We start from the raw sequence: 2,300 nt of genomic DNA, 5'->3' as shown, positions 1-2,300 counted from the left end.
AGGCTGGGACCAAGCGGCGCCTGCAGGGAACTGCTGTGGCTGCACTTCCGGACTCTATGGTCGCGCGGCCTAGGGCGCCGGGATGGTCGGCCGCCACCTGCACCTGCGCCTGGCCGTGCACCTGCCGGCGGGCCGCGCTTTTAGGGTCGGTTTGCAAATGTGATACAGGGGAAGAAAAGGAATCCGAGTCCCTCAGCGCCACTCGCGGCTGCCTAGGCGCGGCAGGGAAGGATCCTAGGTCAGTGAGGCGGGGGCAGGCGTCCCGACTCCGCCTTAGTCAATCACGCTTGACCTAGGTGGTCGATTTCCTCGTAAACCGGAGTTAATAATACCTCCAGAGCGTACTTTGCAGGGTTGTTATGAAAATCAAAGTTGGTATGAGGACGCTTTTTAAATCGCTGTACAACTGTGGCAGGTGGCTTCCTCTGGTCCCTTCTGATTATCAACAACGTCGCTGTAAGTTTTCTATAGATTTCATCCATATACTTTGTGAGAAATTTTTTTTCTTAATCCTGAGGTCATGTGCACTTGGTTACATAATGCTCTAAAACAGTAGTGTGCCATTCGTTTAATACATTTAAAAATACTTCTTATGGGCAAGGTTTTGTTGCTTAGGCGCCAAGTAGTGTCTGACTCTTTTACAACCCCATGGACTGTAGCCCACCAGGCTCCTCTGTCTGTGGGATTTCCTAGGCAGGAATACTGAAGTGGGTTGCCATTTCCTTCTCCAGGGGAACTTCCAAACCCTGGGACTGAACCATCTCCGACACTGGAGGTGGATTCTTTACTACTGAACCACCAGGGAAATTCCACACGTGGGAGGACCCTGAGGTAAACCAAATATGGACTCAAACCCAGATAAAGCAAGATGATTGGCCAGAGTAAACTGGAAAGAAATGCCCCATGTAAGTGATTCAAACTACCAGGAGGGCATGACTCTCTCTTTGAGACCACTCGTGTGTGTCTATCCACATGTACTCTTTCCCCTCTAAACACGTTACTTGCTTCACAACTTTCCATCTCTTTGTGGAAATTCATTTCTACAAAGCCAACTGGCCAAGGCTTTGTTACTGTCCACTGGTTCTACTGGTCCAGAACCTTCTTCTACTGGCGAAGATTCAGGGCTCTCACTGCCATACCCTGACTTCAATTCCTGGCTAAGGAACCAAAGTCCTGCTTCAAACCACTGTGGACTGTGGCCACCCAAGTTTAAGGACATAGCAAGAAGTCAGCAGTCTGCAACCTGGAAGACTGTCTTCACCAGAACATGACCAAACTGGCACCCTGATCTTAAATTTTCAGCCCACAAAACAGTGAGAAATAAATTTGTTAGTTAAAAATGACTCAGTCTGTGATACTGTTATAGCAGCCTGAATGGACAAAGACAACAGTGGGGTGTGTGTGTGTGTGTGTGTGTGTGTGTGCACAAAGTCACGTCCAGCTCTTTTTCAACTCCATGGACTGTAGATAGCCAGGCTCCTCCGTCCATTGGATTTTCCAGGCAAGAATACTGGAATGAGTTGCCATTTCCTCCTCCCTGAGATCTTCCCAACCCAGAGATGGAACCTGTGTCTCCTGTGTTTCCTGCATTGCAGGCAAATCCTTTACTGCTGAGTCACTGGAGAAGAGACCAAGACATCGAGGTAGTGCATAATTACAAAGCCCTGACATAGAAAGAGTGGGACACTGAGATTAGAAAAGAAGGATTGTAAAAATAGAAACTACAGAATTTGACTGATTGTGAAACAAGAAGGAAGTGGGCAGGAACAACCTTTACAAGTACTGACATAGCCCCAAGACATGACATAAACTGATTAGAAACAACTAGGTCCAAGATGTTTTAGGAGATACTAAAAGATGCTGTTAAAATGCTGCACTCGATATGCCAGCAAATGTGAAAACTCAGCAGTGGCCACAGGACTGGAAAAGGTAATTTTCATTCCAATCCCAAAGAAAGGCAATGCCAAAGAATGCTCAAACTACTGCACAATTGCACTCATCTCACACGTCAGCAAAGTAATGCTCAAAATTCTCCAAGCCAAGCTTCAATAGTACTTGAACCATGAACTTCCAAATGCTCAAACTGGATTTACAAAAGGCAGAGGAACCAGAGATAAAATTGCCAACATCCATTGGATCATTGAAAAAGCAAGAGAGTTACAGAAAAACATCCATTTCTGCTTTATTGATTACGCCAAAGCCTTTGACTGTGTGGATCACAACAAACTGTGGGAAATTCTTAAAGAGATGGGAATACCAAACCACCTGACCTGCCTCCTGAGAAATCTGTATGCAGGACA

At 46.3% G+C, this 2,300-nt stretch overlaps 1 protein-coding gene across 1 annotated transcript in view; it reads right to left on the bottom strand.

The window, feature by feature from the left end:
- TMEM62 (transmembrane protein 62) overlaps nucleotides 1-482 on the bottom strand; it is a 35,126-nt gene extending 34,644 nt beyond the window's left edge. Inside the window, exons 1-2 of the mRNA XM_010848061.1 lie at nucleotides 286-482; nucleotides 54-212 (exon numbers count right to left, since the gene is read on the bottom strand). Of these exons, the coding sequence (XP_010846363.1) occupies nucleotides 54-212; nucleotides 286-482 (356 nt within the window). The remainder of the gene's footprint in view (nucleotides 1-53; nucleotides 213-285) is intronic.
- Between the last annotated feature and the right edge of the window lie 1,818 nt (nucleotides 483-2,300).

This window comes from Bison bison, unplaced genomic scaffold (genome assembly GCF_000754665.1).
Source record: "Bison bison bison isolate TAMUID 2011002044 unplaced genomic scaffold, Bison_UMD1.0 scf7180017864259, whole genome shotgun sequence".
NCBI classification, from domain to species: Eukaryota; Metazoa; Chordata; class Mammalia; order Artiodactyla; family Bovidae; genus Bison; species Bison bison.
The sequence above is the reverse complement of the archived record's forward strand: the minus strand, read 5'-3'. Positions and strand labels throughout refer to the sequence as shown.